Below are 19,862 nucleotides of genomic sequence, written 5' to 3'. Positions count from 1 at the left end.
CTGCTACCCTAATTATCCACCTTGCTCGCCAGAAGCTGCCGATATCCCAAGCCTGTAAACCAGATTTAATGGTGATTTGGGGTTTGACCCAGCTCAGCCCTCCATCCCTCTACGAGATAAAAAGGGGAAGTCAAACCACGACTTGGCCACTCCTGCCCTCTCTTCTCCACTCCAGGGCTCCGTCTCTCTGCCTTTCTCTCCTGTCATGTCGTGCCGCTCTTTCCAGGCAGGCTCCAGGTATGGTACTCAGAATTTCAGCTCATGCTCGGCCATCATGCCCCGAATGGTCACCCACTATGAGGTGAGCAAGGGCCCATACCGGCCTGGGGCTGGTGGGGGCCTCCGCGCCCTAGGCTGCCTCGGCTCCCGGAGCCTGTGCAATGTGGGCTTCGGGAGGCCCCGGGTGGCCTCCAGGTGCAGCCTGCCTGGCTTTGGGTATCGAGCAGGGGCCACCTGTGGGTCTTCTGCCTGCATCACTCCTGTCACCATCAATGAGAGCCTACTGGTCCCGCTGGAGCTGGAGATCGACCCAACGGTGCAGAGGGTGAAGAGGGATGAGAAGGAGCAGATCAAGTGTCTCAACAACCGCTTTGCATCCTTCATCAACAAGGTAAGCTGTGGGCCTAAGATGCTGGGGTGGGGACAAGACCCACTGCAGAGTGTACCTGGTGGCCAGTCAAGGGACAAGGAAAAGGCCGGCAATACACAAGCTGTCCTTTGCCCATCGGCCTCTCCAGCCTTCATTGTTGAAAGTGATCGGATCAGGCTCAGCACTGAATGTTTCTGCTTCCAGTCCATTTTTTTAGTTATGTCTCTCTGGACGTTATCTGAGAAAAAAATCACTAAGGTTGCCTGAGGTCAGACTATAAGAGAAACTTTCAAAGCAGGTTATAACCAAAGAAATGCCCTTCCTGATGAGGCTTTAACAATCCAACTGCCTTCTGTGTGCCTGAGCTGTGTTGAGGCTCTTGAAGGCTCTGAAGTTGAGGATGGGTACTGTGACCCCCAAAATTTGTCATTGGTTTAGGCCTGGGGTGAGGGAATAGAAGAGCAGTCAGAGCTGGGAGCACAAGGTGGCCATCACCCAAGTCTTACATCTGTCCACCCCAGAGCCAGCTTGGAAAGGCTGCAGGGAGGGGGACACACTGCCTCTAAATGCTGCTGAACCAGGCGTCATCCCTCAGTTGCCCCTGGGCCTGTCCCCAGTCCAGGGAGGCTCTTGGGATCTGGACCATGCCACAGGCTGAGCTGGTGTTTCTGGTGGCTAGGCTTGTGGGACAGAAGCCAGGAGTCCTGGCCCCTAGTTGACTCCACTCCTGTTGCCCAGATCCCTGAGCAAGGCACTTGCTGCTCAGCCTCAGGGATGCCGGTGCCTCGTGGGGGAAGGAGGAAGAGAGGGGGAGGATGAAAGGAAGCACTCCACACCACAGGGATGCTTCAGAAATAAACTCGTTCAGTCACACTTAGTTTTTTTTTTTTAAGTTCTGGTTATAAACTCATCCAACAACATGGGCCCTGGTCATCAACCTTCTGTGAGGCCGGGAGCCTCCTGCTGATGTGGTCATTGGCCAGAATTGGGGCTACTTCCTTTCTACAATGTTCTTGAGAGGCAAAGCACCATAAGGGAATAAGTCCCAGGGCAAGGCCCAGAGACCATGCTCCCTGTGCCCATGACCAGTGGGTGACCAGGGTCTACCCACTCAGCTGCTTCTAACCTCAGCTCCAGTCCACAAAAATGGGGGATGTGGGCCAGAAACTGTCCCTATTCCTATGACCGGGACTTCTTTCCTTTTACAGCCATGTGGGATGGGACAGGATGGGTGGGAAGAGCTGGAGTCCTAAAACTCTCACCCTTGAGCTGATCGTCTTCCCCAAGTGCCCAGAAGCCTGGCCTCCCAAGTGTCACAGCGGGACCTTAGGACGCAGGCTTGCAGGATGCTCTCCCATTCACAGTCCCAGTAGGAGCTTTGGGAAGCAAAGTGGAGCTTGAAGAGGTAAAGGTTTTGGTCTAGGCTACAGGGTAGTGAGAGGCAGGCGGAGAAGGCTGTACTACAGACCTGCCCAGGCCTCTTGGGTGATATTCTTTCAGCTAAAACACACAACTCCTGAAGGGAAGGTAGGCATCCTCTACTGTCCCCAAAGTCGAGGAGACACAAAGACACCTCAGGTGCCAGTCAATGCAGAGACCTTAACTTTTGCGAATCCCAGAGCATTGGCACTGGTGTGTTGGGAAAGGTCAAAAGCCACTTACTACCCTCTCCAAGACCTGGTTCCCAGGGTCCCCCCTACCGCACCCCATTCTTGGCTGCAGGTCCGGTTCCTGGAGCAGAAGAACAAGCTGCTGGAGACCAAGTGGAACTTCATGCAGCAGCAGAGGTGCTGCCAGAGCAACCTGGAGCCCCTCTTTGAGGGCTACATCTGCGCCCTGCGGAGGCAGCTGGACTGCGTGTCAGGGGACCACACGAGGCTGGAGTCGGAGCTCTGCAGCCTCCAGGAAGCGCTGGAGGGCTACAAGAAAAAGTGAGTTGGCTCAGCTTTCATCCCATGAGGGGATCTAGGATGAGTTACAGAAACGACCTGGGCCTCGATTTTCCCACCCATAAAATGGGAAAACACTCATTAGGTGGAACAATAATTAAGTGGGATAATATAGGCAGAGCATCCTACAGGATCATGTATGTAGTGCGTGGTGGAAGCCCTGAATGTGTGCATTTGTCTTCATCTCCCTTCCCACCACCCTGCTTAAATAAGGAAGGCCTTCACGCTCTTTCTCCCTAAGCATGCTTCACCCACCATGAAGGAGTCCCCATCTCTACTCTGAGCTACCTACCTGCTCTGCTTCATGAGTCCCTTTGTAGGTCAGGACTTCTTCCTAGTCCCCTAAAAGATCCGCAGGCTCCTCCCTCCAAGATTATGCACCTGCTGTTCCCTCCACCTGATAAGCCCTCTCAGCATTGCCCCCCAGCCATCCAGCCAGCCCACATTCCCCTCACCCTTGACTTCCGGCTTCCTCATCCCTCCCCAGCACAGCTGGAAATGATCTGGAAAAATCGTGCACACATGCACCACACACACACTATTAGGAGCTTGAACTCCCTCTTTCTCGGTGCTTTTGGGCTCGTGTATTCTCTCCTGCCCCAAGTACCCGCCTCGGGTCTGATTCACAGCCTGGAGGAGGTGACTGGTGAGCACATGTTCATGGGGAACCAGCAGGAAAGCAGCTCAGTGCTTGCAAGAGTCGGAAGCCAGATAAATTGCCTCCTGATGAGTCCTGAGTGGGTCTGCCCCGGGCGCAGGGCCTCATGGGAACACATGCTGGTGAAAGAGAGTCAAGAGAGATACATTTTCACTGAGGAGAAACACACACCAAGAGCAGCAGTTCCTAAGAGATAGGAGCCAGTGAAGGGGAGCCATGTCGGGGACACTCATGCTATAGGTGCCAACATGGGCCCTCTCAGCGGCAGGCATTGTGCTGGGAAATAGAGATGCTCTAGAAAGGGAAAAGGTGGCTTCTTCCCTCTAGGTGGCCCAGTTTAGTACACAATGACCACCTGCACCTATACCCAAGCAGCTGCAATGCAGAACAGAACAGAAAGGGAACAGATCCCAAGAGAGGGAGTGAGCAGGGGGAGCCAGGAAGGCTTCCTGGAGGAGGCACCATTTGCTTGGGGCCTTGAGGGATAACGTCTCTTCTGATGGCTTCTTCCAAAAGGACAGCCCAGAATAGACCTCAGAAACAGGTAGAAATAGAAGCAGGAGACAAGGAAGGTCCAGAATGTGCCAAGAAAGGGGAACGTCTCTAACAGACTGTGGCAGGCTGTGGGAAAGTGGAGACTGGCCCCTCAGAAGGAGCAATGCCCTTCTTGAGAAGACAGTAGCAAGGTTACATTGGGAGACATGATTTGCAGTTCAAGAGGAGAACTTGGGATTTTCAAAATGGCCAAAAGGAGAGGATGAGATGCCACTGGTATTTCATCATTGACAGCACACTTAGCCCAGGCTCAGGCTGGGCACTGTCCTAGTGTGTGGTAGACATCAACTGACCCTCAACAGCCCTGTGTGGCAGGACCAGAGTTACCCTCCTTCCACAGGAGAGGAGCTGAAAGGCCAAGTCACTTACCCGTCTTGGCCATGACTAGCATGTGACAGAACCAGGATTCAAACCCAGGTGATAGGTCCCCGAGTCCTGTGCCGGGGCTCTCCTGGGAAGGGGGAAATGGGCGTCAGGAAGCACAGAGCCGCTTCTAATAGATCCACGATGCTCATCCAATTGAGTCACCATGGCCAGGCTGAACCTGACTGATCCCCTCAGAGGAGCCCTGTGTGGGCTGCGGAGCTCCCAGGCAGCTTGCAGGAAATAGTCGGGCTGCCTCCGTGGGTCTGGTGAAGTGGGTAATTGCTACCTCTGTCACCAGACTGCAAGTCGAAATCAGGTTCAGCACCCTCCCAGCAAGGAGGAGGCCCCAGGTCAGCTGGGTATTTCAGAAACAGCAGCCAGTCTCAGGTCAAGAAAAGCAGCCAGGTCAGCAGAGGATTCCCAGAGAAATCAACTAGATGAAGGAGCTTCCTCAGCAGCAAGAAAAAAATGAAGATAGCTTCAAAGAGGACTTCCCAGAGATTGACTCACCACAGAAACAGGCTACAGGGAAGTGGGAGGGGATATTCTTGGAAAGTGGCTGTGAGAAGCTCTGGTAATAATTATCTTGAGGTGTCCAGAGACAGGCTCCCTAGGGTGGTCAGTCACTGACAGACAGTGGCCCCCAAATACCTGATGCCAAGACCCCTTCCAAACTCCACATGCCAACTAAAGACTCTCTCCCGCCCACTCCATCAGGTATGAAGAGGAGCTCTCCCTGCGCCCCTGTGCCGAGAACGAGTTTGTTGCCCTGAAGAAGGTGAGGGGGCTACACAGGGAGGCAGAGGCCACTGAGCCGGACCGGCCAGCCTCAGATACCCAGCCCCTGGACTGTGTCCAAACATGTCTACAGCCATCCCATCCAAAGAGTCCCTCCCACCCTCCCTTGCCAACCCCCTTGACCCTGAAAAAGATGAAGGTCAGAGTCCACTCCCATCCCTCTTGCTAGGGGCAAGGGTTGGTTTGTCCCCCACTCCCAACTCAGTAGGCCAAAGCCAGGTAGGGTCATGTCTGCACCTGCCCAAGCAGTTGAAGATGTGGCTATGCCAAATCAAAAACAAAACAAAACTCTGACTCAAACGCCCAAAGATGAACTGATTGCCAGGATTCCTTAGACAGACAGTTGGGGATTTCTAGGCTGAGCTCTACAATCAGAGCTGAGAACATGGTAGGCCAACATGGTAGCTCCTCTAAACCCCGACAATCCTCAGATCCTTCCCTATCAGGGTGTCGGGTCCAGGCATAGGGGTCCCAGGGCCGGCGACCCGCCCTTCCACCTTGGCTCCATCCTTCACTTCCACATGGACTCCTTGAGGAAAAGTGGGCCCCACACCTGCCACCTGCCATCAGCTGGTACCTGGCTGGTGGAGGACATGGTCCCCACACACCCCCAGCTCCAGGTCATGATTCTGTCACTGTTCTGCTGCAGGATGTGGACACAGCCTTCCTGGTGAAAGCTGACCTGGAGACCAACGTGGACGCTCTAGAACAGGAGATCAGCTTCATGAAAGGCCTGTTTGAGGAGGTACCTGCAGCCATGCTGCCTTCTAGATGGCTGGTCAGGGGCCAGGGGGTTAAGAAGGCATCTACCCAGCAGGTGCCTGGAACAGATAGATCCCCCGGGGACAGCTGGAGCTCAGGGAGTGAGACTCTCAGAAATTGGAGTATCCAGATCCCAGGCTCTCAGGCTCCTCAGGGAAAGTTCTGGGACACTAAAGGACAGGGACCAGGAGGATATTGATGGCGGAAGTCCTGGAACAGCTACAGCAGAGACCTGTGCAAATCTCCCACAAGAGATCAGAGCAGGCTGTCCCCATCCGGCTGCTGATTCTCAGAGCTCACTCCTTCACCTTGGCCCTCCCCAGGAGATCCTCCTGCTGCAGTCTCAGATCTCCGAGACCTCAGTCATTGTGAAGATGGACAACAGCCGGGATCTGGACGTGGACGGCATCGTTGCCGAGATCAAGGCCCAGTATGACGACATTGCCAGCCGCAGCAAAGCTGAGGCAGAGGCCTGGTACCAGTGCCGGGTAAGCTGGGGTGCAGAGGCTGGGCTGGGGGTAGGGAGGGACAGGGAGCAAGGGAGAGGGGAGAAGAGAGAGGAAATAGGCAGGGCCAGGGGAGGACCCCCAGATGCTCTGGGCCCCAGGAAGTGAGTAAGGACTGGGCCATGCCACAGCGCCAGGGAATCCCATAAATCCCAGCTCTATTGTTTCTGCCAAGCTTCACGCCAGTTCCCTACAGAGCATGTAGGAGGGACCCCCACAGATAGGCCAGGCCTGTCACCAGGGTGCCTGGCTTTATTTACCTTCAGACTCACCAGAAGCGCTCCTCTAAACAGCCTTCAATAAACCTAATTGGTGATGATGGCAAAGAGGGCTCTGGGCTTGGAGACGTGGGAGGCTGGTGGCATGGGGTGGTTACTAATGGTACAGCAGAAACAGTGATTAAGGTGGGCCCAGACTTAGTAATTAGGGGATTGCTGGGAGGGCAGGGGAGCCCCTGAGGGCAATCTGAGTTAACAAACACTATCATCTCAGTGTCACTGCCCTGTCTGTGAAAGGCACCGCGCATGCGTCCGCTCACTGGTTCGTGCATTCAGGCAACTGTTCATTGAGGATCCATCGAGTGCTAGGAGCTGGAGATGCAGCAGCGAACAGAATAGACAGCAACCTGGCCCACATGTCACTTCCTTCTTAGAGGCAGAGGCAGGGGGCAGACAATGAAGGAAACAAGAAAGTCCAGAGGATGTATGTTAGATAGTGGTGTATATTAGGGAGGAAACAGGTCAGGTAGAGGGTAGGGAGTGTGTGGAGGGTGGCTTAGATGGGGGCCAGCGAAAGATGGCCCTATGGAGCAGGGCGACATCCAGGATACCAAGAGTGAGACCAGACCTGTTCTGGAGGAATTATATTTCTGGGGGACAGGGGGAGTGTATAACTAATCACCATGAGAGACAAAGAGTGTGTGGTGATTGCCAAGGTCAAGCAGCAGATTCAGGGGCCTGGAGACAGAAGCAACACGTTGTACCTGAACAGGCAGAAGAATTGTCAGTAAGTAGAGATGTCAATAAGCAGAGGACTGGGGAAGCAGGCTGAGGAGCAGGAGACGCAGAGGCAAGAAAGTGAGATCCCGGTGTGCTGTGAGGAAGCTGGGTCCAGACAGACTTTTGGGGGCTGGGTTGCCAAATGTCTGCAGGGCTGTGCCAAATATTTTGGGGCTCTTTCTGAAGGTAATAGGTACCCCACCCAGCCAGGGCCTCAAGTACTGCTCTGCCTATTTTCTGAAGATCTGTGGTAATCAGAAATAACAAACCCTGGCCTGGAGCCAGCCCTGGTGACTCCGTCTGTGGCCCAACCATGGCCAGCTTCACCCTGCTGGCCCCTTCTCTGGTTGCTCCTGGACCATCCATCAGTCAAGTGGGCTCAGGGGACACAAGCTCAGTTTCCCATCATCCCGTCAGAACCATAAAGATGATTCTATTGGTTAAAGATTGTATTTAGTTAGCTATAAGAATCAGAAAATTTTTTAAAAAATATTAAATTCAGTTTTTTTTTTTTTCATGTGACAGAGTACAAAAATAGACTGCCCAGGATCATACCACCAGGGACTCAGGATCCTTTTTTTTTCTAATTTGTTATACATGACAGCAGAATGCATTACAATTCATATTACACATATAGAGCACAATTTTTCATATCTCTGGTTGTATACAAAGTATATTCACACCATTTGTGTCTTCATACATGTACTTAGGGTGATGATGTCCATCTCATTCCAACATTCCATTCTACGCCTTTTTTTTTTTTTTTTTTGGACTGGGGATTGAGCCCAGAGGCACTTAAACACTGAGCCACATCCCCAGTCCTATATATATATTTGGTCTAGAGACAGGGTCTTGCTAAGTTGCTCAGGACCTCACTAAGTTGCTGAGGCTAGATTTGAATTTGAAATCCTCCTATCTCAGCCTCCCAAACCACTGGGATTACAGGCATGTGCCACTTGCCCAGTCAATTCTACCATCATTTTTTTTCTTAATACTTTTTTAATTGTTGATGTACCTTTATTTTATTTATTTATATGTGGTGTTGAGAATTGAACCCAGTGCCTCATATATGCTAGGCAAGTGCACTACTGCTGAGCCACAGCCCCAGACCCTATTCTACCTTCTTTAACAATCATTTTCAGGCTCATGATTGCCTCATGTCCCAAGATAGCTACAAACATCACTAATGTTCAGCAAGAAGGAGAAAAGTAGAAGGTGGAAAACATGGCAGCTGAGTCATTCCCCACTTAAAAAGCTTTCCTAGAATCCCTACCCAGCAATGACCATAGACCTCATTGATCAGAAGCTGGGAAATATTATCCTATCTGGGTTCAAAGGGTTCTGTTTTAAGGGAAAAGGAGTGGATATTTATTAGGCAGCTGCAGATTTCCCCACAGTAACCCAATAACAGAAGAGCCAACTTGATTGTGCTTAATATGAATTAAGTGGGAAATGACTCAGCTGCCATGTTTTCCGGACCTGTTTGTTTTTGTGGTGCTGAGATCAAACCCAGGACTTCATACATGTCAAACAAGCCCTCTACCACTGAGCTATAATCCCCTTGCTTTGTATTTTCTTATGAAAGATATTCCCATCCACTATCAGAAAATCTAAAGCCGGCTAACTTTTTAAATAATATACAAATGTAATCTGTATACAGTTACTCTTCAGAAATTGAATGCAAAGGGACAAGGTTTTCAAAAAGTGTTTAGCTGAGGTAAGACATAACTTTGCATTTTGGTTTTGATTGTTTTGAGTTATTGATCTGTTAGCATTCTAGGCTGAGCCCAGAAACCCCTCCCAAGATCCAGAGGGACATCTAAAAGGGAGAGAGTCCTCAGACGGCTAGGGCTCTGGGGCAGAGAGAAGGGGATCTGATAGGCAAGGTGAAGATCTTGGAGCTTGGAGGGGAAGTTAACAAGCCTGAAGTCTCAGAACTGAGGGGTGAGACAGAAATAAGGAGCGGCCCATGGAAGGACATAAACATTGGTCAGAAATAAAAAGGGAATTGAAAGCAGGACAAGTATCAGAAGCCAGAGAGCACCAAGCTAGGAAGTCACTGGAGAAAAGACTGGGGACAGTGAGGAAGAAGCTAGGAGATGCCACAGAGCAGAGCCTGGAGGTGTGACACCTGTGTCCCGGCAGTACGAGGAACTGAGGCAGACAGCTGGGAACCACTGTGACAACCTCCGCAACCGCAAGAACGAGATCCTGGAAATGAACAAGCTGATCCAGAGGCTTCAGCAAGATATTGAGACTGTCAAAGCTCAGGTGAGGCAGGGGAGGCCTCTGCTGTGGGAGCCCAGCACAGGTGACTCTCCCGCAGGCTGTGGGGCAGGTCCAACGCTCCCGGGGAGCACCGCGGAGGAGGGAATAAACCTGACCGCCTCCACTGGTGAAGAAGTAGATCCTTTCTATAAGAGCTTAACCTCACTCCACCCCCAGTGCTAAGCCTATCTAGGAGGAAATCTCAACTCTCCTGAGTGTATTCCAGAAAAAACAATTCCCTATACCCAGGAGAACCAGATGTCACAATCCTAGGATAAAGCCCACAGCAAATTCAAACCTGGCAGGTGCCACCACATGTCTGCTTATCCTTCTGAGCATCCCACTCAGAGATTCAGGGGCCCCCAGTGATGCCATGCTATGCCCTCTCCCCCAGCGCTGCAAACTCGAGGGCGCCATAGCCGAGGCAGAGCAGCAGGGCGAGGCGGCCCTGAGCGATGCCAAGTGCAAGCTGTCGGGGCTGGAGGAGGCCCTGCAGAAGGCCAAGCAGGACATGGCCTGCCTGCTCAAGGAGTACCAGGAGGTGATGAACTCCAAGCTGGGCCTGGACATCGAGATCGCCACCTACAGGCGCCTGCTGGAGGGCGAGGAGCACAGGTGAGCTCTGCAAAGGAGGGCAGGGATCAGGGTGTTACCCAGCCCTCGGGGAAGTGTTGCCGTGACCCACCCACGGGTGGTGGAAAATCCAGAACAGCACACAGTCCTTGAGCCCTCCTGCTCGACATGGTGAGGGCAAGAGAAGGGGAGCTTCCACCTGGAGTGCCTCACTCTGTTTATTTCTTTGTTTTCTCTTTGTGGTACTGGGGATGGCAACCCAGGGGCGTCACACATGCTAGGCAAGCACCTTCCCACTTCATTTTTTTCTGATGCAGTCACCCTGTCTTCTCCTCCTCCTCTCTCCAGGCTGTGTGAAGGCATCGGGCCTGTGAATATCTGTAAGTAGATGAACCTTGGCCCCAAAGTGCCAGGTGGCGGGAGTTGATAACACAACCTACAAGTTGGCACCACTCCATCCAGACCTCTGGGGCATCTCCCACCTCACAAAAAGCCCTGGGTTGATGGAGAAGGTCTCTGGCAGGACTATCCATATTTGGGGTATCACAACTAGGAGTAGATGCCCAGCATGGTCTCAGAGTCCCCAAGAAGACACATAGACCAGAGGATGCTTTGCTAGAGGGCAAGGGTTTGAGGTAGACACAAAAGGGAGAGAGAAGACAAGGAGAAGCTGAGAGGAGGTGACATCGGGCCTGACCTCTCCAAGGCTCTGAGGAAAAGAGAGAAGCCCATGGGGATCTCCAAGCACTGGATGTTGCTAGGGTGGGGAGACATGGAAGTTGGTAGCTGGAGATGAGTGGCAGCAGGTGGGAGGTGTGGGCCTGGCTGAGAAGTTTCAGGGCAGCTCCCTCAGAGCCACATGGGGTGGGATCCTGAGCATCCCTTCATGTTCCCACAGCTGTGAGCAGTTCCAAAGGCGCCATCCTGTACGAGCCCTGTGTGGTGGGTACACCCATGCTGCGGACCGAGTACTGCCCTGGAAGCACAGGTGTCCTCAGGAGCAGCGGGGGCTGCAGTGTGGTGGGCACTGGGGAACTCTACATCCCCTGCGAGGCCCAGGGGCTCCTGGGCTGTGGGAGTGGGCGGAGCTCCAACATGAAACTGGCAACTGGGGGCAGCTCCTGCGCGCACTAGTGTTAGCACTGCCCCCAACACTGGAGACCCAGGGACAGGGCCCTGGATGTTGTACCCCACTAGGGCCAAAGGCTGTTCCAAAATCCTACCCTTCCTGTATTGACTCCAGAGACCCCTGGGATTTCTGCTTGGGGTTGAGCTGACCTTCAAGTTCATCTTTATTTTCAAGTAGCTGGGTACAAAATCTGCATTGGGACCTGGGGTGAGGTAGGATGCAGAGAGAGAGGGTGCATTTCTCTTGTCCCTCCCAAACTAGTGACAGTCAGCCCTGATATGGCCCAGGAATGGCAATAACCCCAACCACTTCAATTCCAGATAAACCAAATGGGCACATCACAGTTCTGCTTTGCAGAAAACCCCATGCAAGTTTCCCTTCAAAGCCAGCCTCCTCCTCCCCACTCCACCCAAGCCTCCCACCTCCCTTTCCACTGGCTCTCATGCACCTAAAAAAAAATTAAACTTCTTTTAGCACCCTCCTGAAATATGCACTATTGTAAACATCAAAAGGAGACACCCCAGAATCCCATTCTGAATTCCAAAACCAAGTGCCAAGATTTCAGATCATTTGGGATCTGCCAATCTCCTGCCAGCACAAAAACTCAAAAAGCAGTCTTTGGGTAGTAGCTTTACTTACACAAATTTGTTTGATCTCAAACTACACAAATGAGTCTGTTGCCTGAGCCCACATTGGCAGCGGATGGTGGAATATTCCTGAAACAAAGGGTAAGAAGACTTGAAATAGTTACTGGGAAGATGGATGATCAAGAGCTGACATTATTTACTCAATGGGATTAAGCCCCACCCCCCACCCCATATTCTGTACATAGCCAACAGCTCCTGCTTCTTCCCTTTAGCCCTCTAGATTTGGGGCTTTGGGTCTACATGAACACATTTCTCCACAACAGTTCTGTGGAGCTGCCCCAGCCACTTGGAGGCTCTAGTTTGGAATCTGGGAGAGGGAGGAGAAGGTGCTGGGCTCACCCACCTCCCAGGAGCCCTGCCCACCTGGGATACAAGTTATCTGCCCGGAGCTTCTGGGCTCTGTGTTCCCAATAAACTAACTTTATTCACACTTTGAGAATCAGGATTGCTCATCCTGCTCTGTGTCAGGGGGCGGGGGGTAAGATAAGGCTGAAGGGAATCATGAGCCATCTTTGGGGACTGGAAGCTTGGGAATGGGAAGGAAAGTCATTCTACCAATGGGAAAACAACACATTCACAATTTGCAAGTGGCCTGTGGAATAAATATGGCTCCGTATAATTCATACTCAAAACCTGCATGTCACACCCCACTAGTTTGCATATCACTTGCCATGTTAAAAAAGCAACCGTATTATACGATCCCAGTGCAGATTTTGCACCCAGTGAGACCTCCTCACTGCATGGGGCCTTGCATACAATCTATAGAAAACCCTGGAGCCCACTATCATGTTTAGATGTAGCAGCTCCCAAACCCTGTTTGGGCTCCATTCCCTATTCTGGACCATTCCCAGGGCCTACATAGTCGTGGCCTGGGCAAAGCAGTGAAGATGGGCAGCAGCCCAGCAAGGAAGGAAGCCCAGGACATTTCAACCTCCTCTTCCCATTTGGAAACCCTGAGACCTGGAGACAAGATTCAGTGGCAGTGGTTCTACCCTCTGCAAGGTTCCAGTGTTCTTCCCTGTTGCCTCAATGACCCCTGAAACAGCCCCTCCCCTAGGGCTCTCTCCCCCTCCTGAGAGCTGGGATGAAGCCCTCCCTTCACTGCCACAGAGCACCCATCCTGTGCCTGAAGGACCTCAAGGCCCCAGGCCCAACATTAGGAAAACTAACCCCTGTGCCCTGAAGCTGCAAGATGTTCCCTTACCCAACCCCCATGTCAAAACCCCACCAGCTGCACGTAGCACTTCAAGTCTCGCACAATGTTACCACAAGATGTTCCATATAGATAACCCCGGAGGGGCCAAACTTGAGCAAACAGGGTAAAAACAGGAACTAAAAGGACAGGATGCAATTTTATGGTTTTTCGAGAACATAAAGTGGAAAAACAAGTTTACCCCCCAGGTGACCTAACAACTGGATTCAGAGAAACCAATAGAATAACTGTTACCGTGCTAAGCTAAAAACTAACCCCCTGCTCCCTATAAAAGATCTGTGCCCTAGAGCCCGGTGTGCCAGTTCACCGAAGCTCCGGCTGAGGTTTCGCTGAGCACCCGCAGGTGCCTGTGTATCAATAAATCGCCTCTTGCTTTTGCAGCCAGTGTCTCGTGTGCTTTTCCTTGGACAGGGAGTCGGAGGGTCTTTCATGCCAAGCACTGCTTTGGAAGCCAGTGATACAGAGATGACAAATACACCCTCTTATCCCTGGAGGGACTCTCAGCCTCATCAAGGAGTCATAAATAATGATGCTAAAAAGTATGAGAACAACAAGAAGCAACAAATGATTGTGCTGGAAAGAGGGTCAGAGAGAAGCTCAAAGGGAAGATTGCAAGGACAGAATCTGACAGGAAGCCTGGAGGTGCATATTTGTGGCAACACGTTCAATAGAACTCATTCATTCACTTTTTCAGTCACACAATATATATTTATCAAGCATCGGCTTGGGTCAGACCATCCAGGACCTGGTAGCACCATGGTGAACAAGACAGCCCTGTACATACAGCAGGCCCAGCACTGAGGACCCAGGATAGGGACCGTAAAATGGTACAATGATGTGTAGAACATTCTAGCAGTTCCTCAAACTCTTGAACATGGAGTTACCATATGACCCAGCAATTCCTTTCCTAGGTATATACCAAGAGAAATGAAAATACATGGCCAAACAAACTTGCGACATGTTTCAAAGTAGCCGGAGGCGGAAACAACCAAATGCCCATCAACAGGTGAATGGAATAGATCAACAACATAGGATCCATATCCATACAATGGAATCCTATCTTGGGCATAAAAAAAGAATGGAATAATTATACCTGCCACAACATAGGTGAACTATGAAAACGTTTTACAAAGTGATGGAAGCCACACAGGAAAGTTCTTTATTATTTTATTTCATTCACATAATAAATGCATTGGAAGTCCAGAACAGGGAAATCTAGAGAGGGAGGGAGCTGAGTGGTAACTGCTTAGGGCTGGAGGAAGTAGGTGACAGGAGTTGGGAGATAACTAAAATTTCTCTCTCTCTCTCTTTTTTTTTTTTTAGTGATGAAAATGTTCTAAAATTGACTGCAATGATGGTTCCACATATCTGGGAATAGATTAAATTCATTGAATCATACATTATAAATGAGTATAGCAGGTCCATGAGGCTCCTTTTAAAAGGAGCCTGGCCCAAGACCATGGAATGTACAGCTTAGCAGTAATTTGGGCCTGGAACAGGAAACTCCAGCTACCAGGACTATTGTGAAGGTGGCAGAGCAGAGGGGCATGGGAAACATAACCGAGGGTCCCTCTTGAGTCACAGGACTCTGGAAGCTCCCCAGGAGAAGCAGCAGGAAGCAGGCCAGCCTGAATCCTAACAGCCGCAGGACTGTAAGGGGAAGGAAGCCAGTGGGAGCTTCTAGTGGAAAGACATGTGCCCAGGGCCCAGCAGAGCCTGTGATTCCAGAGGTGTGTGCCAGGTGCAAGGGAAAGAGGGAGGGGATGGTGGGCCTCAGGAGCCTCAGTGCCACTTGCATCCCTGTTGCTCTGGACCTGGCCCCGAAACCAGCGGAACTCCCAGCCCAGCTCTGGAACCAACAGAAACACTCTGGCCAGGAGTACACCAAAACCTGGGATTCCAAAGAGACTGGCCACCTCTATCTCACAGAAGACTATCTGAGGCCCCGGGGACGCCCCCTTTAGGTGTTTGAGCTCAGTAAAAATTAAAATGATCCCTCACCCTCACAAGGGGCCTCTCTGGCCTGCCTGCCACCCCTTTGAGACTTTGGTTCCCGAGTACCTGGGCCCTTAACAGATCTGCTAGAAAGGGGAGGCTGCCTGGAACCACGTACTAAGCACTACTCATCCCAGCAGTGGGGCGCCCCCTGCTCAGGTCTGGAGACAAGCTCATGGACCTGGGTTTGTCCCCTCTAGAACATTCCAAGGACTCCCCCACTCCTCACTGTCTGGCAGTAACCCATTCTCCCTTCCTCCCATGGGGTGGTGATGACTCAAAACAGGTGAGACAAAAGCGCCTCCTGGTGGGAGCACAGTGTTCTCATTCCATTCGACTCAGCAAACACCTCCTGAGCTTCCTTCCCCTCTGGGCCAGCTCCCTGGATGCTGGGATACAAAAGGAACCAGCCTGGGGTGGAGGCAGGCTAAGAACAGTCTACAGCAAGCCAGAACTTCACGACGTTTGACTCTGCCTGGAGAATCCAGCTTTCAATCCCACGCAGAGTGCCAGGGAGGACAGCGTGGGAACAAGCAAGTCGGGGATGGTGGAAGGACAAGATGGAGCTCCTGTCTTCCCAGAATGTCTCCATTTCCTTGTCCCTCATCCTCCCCTGGCTCTCAAGTACTCACATAGAGCCTCTCCTGTCCCCCCACACCCTGACCTGCTCCGATGGCCCATCCCCAGGTGCCCACTGCCTCTGCCTCAAATGGTCCCTTCCTCACTGTGGCCCCAAGCCCTCTAACTGCTGCTTCTCTCTACTAGGGTTACTTGAGCACCCAGAAAGAATCTTGGCAGGGGACAATGACTTCCTAAATGGCACAGTGATTCAGTTAGTGGATCTGATAGCAGAAAAAGGGTTCCCTTGGCCATCCCAGCACCTAGTTACAGTGTTGGGCACACATGAGCACTCAGTGAAGGGTTATTGAAGCAAACCGCACCTAGCAGGAACATTTTCACTCTGGCCAGATGGCACTGCGTGAGTAATGGGAGGAATTTGGCTTAAACCTGAAACCTCATCCTTCCTGCAGGAAGAGGGTGCCCAATAAGAGGATGCATTTTATCTCCCCTGGGGAGATGTTTGGGTTTCAAGCAAGTGGTCATTAGTCTGAGTGGGCAGAAGTGGAGGTATGGGCAAGAGTGGACTCAGCCTCCCCTCCCATTCCGGCTCCTTCTGTGGGGACTCCCAACGTGCTTTCCCAGCAGGGGCAGGTCTCAGCGTGAGAAAGGACCTCCTCCTTGGCCAGTGTCTCGCTCCAGCACAAACTCTTCCCCAGGCAAAACAGAAGCACTCAGAAGGCGGCACTTAGCAAAGGCTACTCAGCGCCTGGACTGCCCCCTTTCATCCCCCCCCCCACCCAACCCACACACACCCTGCCACACCACATGCCCAGGGTTCCCAGACCCTGCTCAGCCAACCAGGAGGGGGTCCCCTCCCCTGCCACTCGGCCCGCCTCCCTACTCCACAGATAGCATCATGATGACCCAGCAGTCGGCCAGTGACACAGCTGAGGAGCCGCGGCTGGGCGCAGCCAGATCTCCAGGATTACATTCAGGTGGACTGACGACAGCAAAAAGAAACTGTCATGGCAGCAAAACCTCGAGCCCAGAGTTGCCAGGACAACTCCTCCCCACTCTCTACCTGCCACCCCCTTGAAAATGTCTGAGTGTTGTGTTATGCATCATCTGGTGAAATGATACCTCAGAACTATAAAGTGCTGATGGTGACAGGGTTAGGCTTGGCTGGTCCCAGTCACCCCCACCCCACCCGTTCTGCTCAGGGATCAAGGAAGCTGAAACTTGGGACAGCCCAGGAATGCCTAATGGGATAATGAGCCACAGGAGGGGTGTGGGTTGCAGGACAGGAATAGGGAGGACTGCCCAGAAATGGAGGGAGGTTTGGGCTAAAGAGAGAGAAAAGGGTAGAGAGGACAGGAAGGAGGAAAAGGAGGAGGGAAAGCAATGGAGTTCGGGAAGGGTCCCCAGGCCTTGACAACGCACATCCCAGATGTGTCCACGTTGAATCCTTGGAACGATGTGAAGAAGGTCTAACTCCATATACGCATGAGGAAACTGAGGCTCAGAGAGGTTAAACACCCCACCCGCCTGGCCAAGGTCACTGATATGCCATGGAGTCAGGGTGATCTTTGTCTACCAGCATTATTTAGAACAGCCAGGGCATGTTGATAATGAAAAACAGACAGATTTTAGCTGGTTGCATTACTGTTTTCAAGTTGTCTACAATCAAGCACCCTTTACGGCCTGTACCCACCTGAAGCAGGATGCTGTCACCATCCTCCCCTCAGTGCATCCCTCTCCCAGATCACACTGCTGACAGGTGGCAAAACTGGAGTGAACCCGGGTCCATCTGATTCCAAAGTCTATATCAAGTTCTCTGTCCTCACTGGTGCCCTCGATGACATCCTCCTGCTCCCCTCCCTCTTTCTCCTCCAGTGGGGTTCCTCTGGTTCCCTTCTCAATATCCTGGAAACTTTTGCCTATCCTTAGAGGAGTGAGGTGTCTTTTCCTTCAACCAGACAGATTCAAGCCCTAGAAGCAGGATCTGGAGAAACTGGACTAGTTCTCCTGTGAGCTCTTGAGTTTCTGCACTACCAGCATCTCCAGGGTCATTCCTGCTCACTGTGAAGCCTGGAGACTTCTCTTTCTAAAATATCTGCAAAAACCTAATGTCCCAATTCCTCTTCTTTATCCTCCCTGCTCCCCTCGTTCCTTTCTCTTCCTGCTTTTAACTTTTGTGGTGTATTTATTCATTCAACAGAACTAGGTAGTATACCTGCCATGTGCCCTCACTCTACCAAGCACTGGGGTCACCCAGGAGAACAAAATCCACAACGTTGTCACTACTTAAAGCTTATGCTCCAGCCAGGGTGGACAGATGATAGACTGCAATTCTGTGCAAGAGATGACCTCAGATGGTGAGAAGTGCTAAGGAAAAGGGAGCAGGGAGCCTGGATGGAGGTCAGAAGGGAACATGATCAAAGACCTGGAAGAGTTGAGGGACATGGCTGAGGAGCTTTTAAGAGGAAATGTCCTTGCAGTGAAACCAGCAAGTCGGTAAATGTCTAAGGCAGGAGTGTTTCTGCTTGTTTGATGGACAAGCCAGAGGCCACGGTGGTGGGAGCAGGGTGAGCAGGAATGGGAGGCATGCTGGAGAATCTTCCTTGGCATTGGCTCTGAGCACAGAAATGATGTAGCCGAACAGGCTTTCGAAGGATCCCACTGACCATAATGTTGCGAGAAGTCTGAAGGTGCAGTCCAGGAAGCAGGGAGTCTAGCTGGAGGGTGAATGGATGGAGCCAGTGAGGAGTGATGGTCTTAGACCCACATGGCAGCAGTGGAGTGGCAAGAAATAGTCAGAGTCCAGATATACATGCCAATGGATGGAACGAGGGATATGGCAAAAACAGAGGGAACAAGGACCACTCCAAGATTTTTGGTCTGAGCTGCTTCAGGGATACTGAGGATGGCAAGTAGAAAGTATTTAATAGGAATGATTAGGGGAACATCTTGGGACACTAGGTTTGAGTTTCCTGTCTAATATCCAAATGGAGCTATCAATTAAAACACATGTGTGGGGAGGTCTGGGGGAGAGCCCTGCCTGGGGAGTAGCTGATGCACAGTCTTTAAAGTCATGAGTCTGACTGATGTCACCAAGGTGTATGCAAAGATGAGAAAAGGCACAGGACTGAGCCCAGGGATGCTGTGATGTGTAGAAGTTAGGGAGAACTGGCTAAGAAGACTAAAAAGAAGTTGGGAGAATGTGATGCTTGGAAATGGACACAAGAACGTGCATCAAGGATGAACCAAGTATGTTAAATATGGCTGAGTTGAGGGAAAAGAAGACCCAAAACAGCACTGAACCCAGCAACACAGAGGCCACTGGGAGCTCGACTTGTTATTTATTTTCCAGCTTTTCCTTCCTCTTAGACACACAGCTGATACCTGAATCTACAGAAAATAGTGCACACCTGAGCTGTATACTTCCTGTCCAGAGCACGTATTCCCTTCTTAGTTAGAATCCCAAGCTTCTCAAAGAAGCTCAAGCTTCCAAACACAAGTTCTCCCAGGCACAGGACCACAAGGAGGAACCATGTCACATAAGAGAACAGAAAAGGTAAATCAGCTTCAATGTCCAACGTTGTGGACAAGAACAATATCCAGCTGCTTTGAACTTTTCATTTTCTATCCAGATGCTTATTGCTGTGTGTATCTGTACCCTAACCAAAGATTCACTAATAATAAGGAACCTGCATAGGCAGGATTATAAATCAGATCTATGGTCTGTTATTGGAAGAACTCCAAACCTTGTGGTTAACTTTACACACAGACCCACATAGCCTGGCACAGGGTGGACAATCAATTCTTAAATGAATGAATCTCCTCTGAGCGTCTCAAATCAGAACTATGTCTACACTGGCCCAAACAAACTTTACTATGGATTTAACTCTTACGTAAACACCCAAACCTGACCATGGAGAAGAGATAAAACACTGCAAAAGGTCTTTTGATTATTCCATCTATCCGCAGGGATGTAAAAAAAAACATATTCTCTTGCAATCGCTTCTTATGTGGAGCTGCACAGACCCTGTCTCTCTCCTCTGTACACCCACTCGCCTTTTTAGGGTGACATGTCTGCACAGATGCACCCCTCATGAGCCTCTGGCCGTGACTGTTAGCATCCTAACCTTCTGGTGGTTAGCCACACTGGCAGTGGAAAAACCTCTGAATTTATGACCAAAGCAAATTAATGTCCCCATAATGGCAATTGTGGTGGACTTATGAGGAAAAATAGGACCATAATGTTTATGTGTTTATGTGTTTTTAATGTTTATGGG

The 19,862-nt window shown here is 51.1% G+C and overlaps 1 protein-coding gene across 1 annotated transcript; it reads left to right on the top strand.

The window, feature by feature from the left end:
* The first annotated feature begins 146 nt into the window (after positions 1–146).
* Positions 147–13,371, top strand: Krt82 (keratin 82). The gene is made up of 9 exons (XM_046435579.2): positions 147–610; positions 2,312–2,520; positions 4,835–4,895; positions 5,565–5,660; positions 6,001–6,165; positions 9,327–9,452; positions 9,844–10,064; positions 10,371–10,402; positions 10,921–13,371. The coding sequence occupies exons 1-9, from the start codon at positions 206–208 to the stop codon at positions 11,154–11,156; spliced, it is 1,551 nt and encodes a 516-aa protein (XP_046291535.1). The 5' UTR covers positions 147–205; the 3' UTR covers positions 11,157–13,371.
* The last annotated feature ends 6,491 nt before the right edge of the window (positions 13,372–19,862 follow it).

Source organism: Marmota monax, unplaced genomic scaffold (assembly GCF_021218885.2).
Source record: "Marmota monax isolate L192 unplaced genomic scaffold, Marmota_monax_Labrador192_F-V1.1 WCK01_AAM20220418_F8-fsc00012, whole genome shotgun sequence".
In the NCBI taxonomy this organism is placed as follows: domain Eukaryota; kingdom Metazoa; phylum Chordata; class Mammalia; order Rodentia; family Sciuridae; genus Marmota; species Marmota monax.
The sequence above is the reverse complement of the archived record's forward strand: the minus strand, read 5'-3'. Positions and strand labels throughout refer to the sequence as shown.

What these genes read in the sequence shown, in the direction of transcription:
- Krt82 (XM_046435579.2), top strand. Translation starts at nt 206, where the DNA reads ATGTCGTGCCGCTCTTTCCAGGCAGGCTCCAGGTATGGTACTCAGAAT. An exon ending in TTGAGACTGTCAAAGCTCAG is followed by an intron (nt 9,453 to 9,843) that starts GTGAGGCAGGGG and finishes CCTCTCCCCCAG; the next exon opens with CGCTGCAAACTCGAGGGCGC. An exon ending in CTGGAGGGCGAGGAGCACAG is followed by an intron (nt 10,065 to 10,370) that starts GTGAGCTCTGCA and finishes TCCTCTCTCCAG; the next exon opens with GCTGTGTGAAGGCATCGGGC.